Genomic DNA, 2194 nt, shown 5'->3' on the forward strand with positions numbered 1-2194 from the left:
GGTTGGGGTGCTCAAGCTGCTTTTGATGATCTCAGACCCGCTCTTGGGGGGTCCGGACCTTCTCTTTGGGGTCTTGGGCTGCTCTTGGAGTGGGTTTTGGGGGGCTGGGGTGGTTTTTGAGGGGCTCAGAGCCGCTTTTTGGGGTCTTGGAGCCTTTTGGGTGGCTCAGACCTGCTCTTGGGGGTCTCGGACCTATTTTTGGGGGGCTCTTTGGGGTCTTGGGCTGCTCTTGGAGTGGGTTTTGGGGGGCTGGGGTGGTTTTTGAGGGGCTTGGAGCCGCTTTTAGGGGTTCTTGGAGCCTTTTGGGTGGCTCAGACCTGCTCTTGGGGGTCTCAGACCTATTTTTTGGGGGCGCAGGCTGCTTTTGAGGGTTGCGGGGTGGCTTTTGGGAGTCTCAGACCTACTCTTGGGGGGCTCGGACTTGCTCTTGGAGAGCTCCGACTCACTTTTGAGGGGCTAGGGGCTGTTTTTGGGGGGCTGGGAGGTGATTTTGGGGTCTCTCCCAGTGTCTGACCAGTCCCCTTTTCCCGCCCCCGCAGCATCTCGTCCCTCGCCGGGGACGTTCCCGTGGCCGAGAAGAAATACAAACCCCTCAACACGGCGCCCAACGCCACCAAGGAGATCAAAGTCAAGATCATCCCACCCCAGCGTGAGTCGGGGGGGCCTTTTAGGGACACTTGGGGGTGTCCCTGGGACACTTGGGGGTCTCTGGGGATGCCTGGGAGCCGTTTTGGGGACACCTTGGGGTCTCTGGGGACGCCTGGGTGCCGTTTTGGGGACACTTGGGTGCCTTTGGGATCAGCTGGGACTTTTGAGGACACCTGGGGGCTGTTTTGGGGACATTTGGGGCCTTCTGGGGACACCTGGGAGCCATTTTGGGGACACTTGGGGCCTTTTGGGGACATCTGGGTGTCTTTGGGGACACCTTGGGGGCCTTTTGGGGACACCTTGGGGTCTCTAGGGACACCTAGGTGCCATTTTGGGGACACCTGGGACTTTTGAGGACACCTTGGGACCTTTGGGGACACCTGGGTGCCGTTTTGGGGACACTTGGGTGCCTTTGGGATCAGCTGGGACTTTTGAGGACACCTGGGGGCTGTTCTGGGGACATTTGGGGCCTTCTGGGGACACCTGGGAGCCATTTTGGGGACACTTGGGGCCTTTTGGGGACATCTGGGTGTCTTTGGGGACACCTTGGGGGCCTTTTGGGGACACCTTGGGGTCTCTAGGGACACCTAGGTGCCATTTTGGGGACACCTGGGACTTTTGAGGACACCTTGGGACCTTTGGGGACACCTGGGTGCCGTTTTGGGGACACTTGGGTGCCTTTGGGATCAGCTGGGACTTTTGAGGACACCTGGGGGCTGTTTTGGGGACAACTTGGGGCCTTTCGGGCAACACCTGGGGCCTTTCGGGGGACACTTTGGGTGCTTTTTTGGGGACGGTTTTTGGGGAACAATTTAGGTGCCTCTTTGGGGACAGTTTGGGGGATTTTGGGGGACACTTTAGGTGCCTTTTTGGGGAGAATTTGAGGAGTTTTGGGGGGCACCTCGGGTGTCTTTTTGGGGACAATTTTTGGGGGGACAGCTGGGTGTCCTGGGGACGCTTTGGGTGATTTTGGGGGATACTTTTGGTGCCTTTTGGGGCGTCACTTTAGGTGCCATTTCGGGGGACAGTTTGGGTTCTTTTTGGGGACACTTTTGGGTGCCTTTTGGGGTACAATTTGCCTTTTTTGGGGGGGACGCTTGGGTGCCGTTTGGGGGATGATTTGGGGTGCCAATTTGGGGAAACTTGTAGTGGTTTCGGGGGTCCCTTCAGGTGCTTTTTTTGGGCGACACCTCGGTCCTTTTGGGGGACACTTTGGGGTTTTTTAGGGGACACTTTGGGGGCTTTTTCGGGGGGATAATTCAGGTGCCTTTCGGGGGGATAATTCGGGTGCCTTTTGGGGGAGAATTTAGGTGCCTTTTTGGGTAAGATTTGGGGGATTTTGGGAGATGCTTTGAGTGCCTTTTTGGGGACAATTTTGGGGGGACAATTCGGGTGCACATTAGATGATTTTTGGGGACGTTTTGGGTGCTTTTTCGGGTGACCCCTGGGTGTTTTGGGGGACTGTTTGAGTTCTTTTTGGAGTCGCTGACTGCCTTTTTTCGAGCGGGGGAGAATTTAGGCCTTTTTGGGGGGGGGGGGGGGGGGC

At 57.2% G+C, this 2194-nt stretch overlaps 2 protein-coding genes across 2 annotated transcripts in view; one reads left to right on the forward strand and one right to left on the reverse strand.

Annotated features, from left to right (window-relative positions):
- Positions 1 to 2194, forward strand: part of PPP1R10 (protein phosphatase 1, regulatory subunit 10) — a 6286-nt gene that overhangs the window by 3061 nt on the left and 1031 nt on the right. Inside the window, exon 8 of the mRNA XM_009885088.1 lies at positions 540 to 649. Within this exon, the coding sequence (XP_009883390.1) occupies positions 540 to 649 (110 nt within the window). The remainder of the gene's footprint in view (positions 1 to 539; positions 650 to 2194) is intronic.
- LOC104286492 (DNA-directed RNA polymerase II subunit RPB1-like) lies at positions 668 to 1664 on the reverse strand. The gene is made up of 2 exons (XM_009885087.1): positions 1629 to 1664; positions 668 to 967 (listed from the first exon to the last, which is right to left on the reverse strand). Exons 1-2 carry the CDS (start codon positions 1662 to 1664, stop codon positions 668 to 670), a joined length of 336 nt encoding a protein of 111 aa, XP_009883389.1.

This window comes from Charadrius vociferus, unplaced genomic scaffold (genome assembly GCF_000708025.1).
Source record: "Charadrius vociferus isolate BGI_N301 unplaced genomic scaffold, ASM70802v2 scaffold695, whole genome shotgun sequence".
Classification (NCBI taxonomy): Eukaryota; Metazoa; Chordata; class Aves; order Charadriiformes; family Charadriidae; genus Charadrius; species Charadrius vociferus.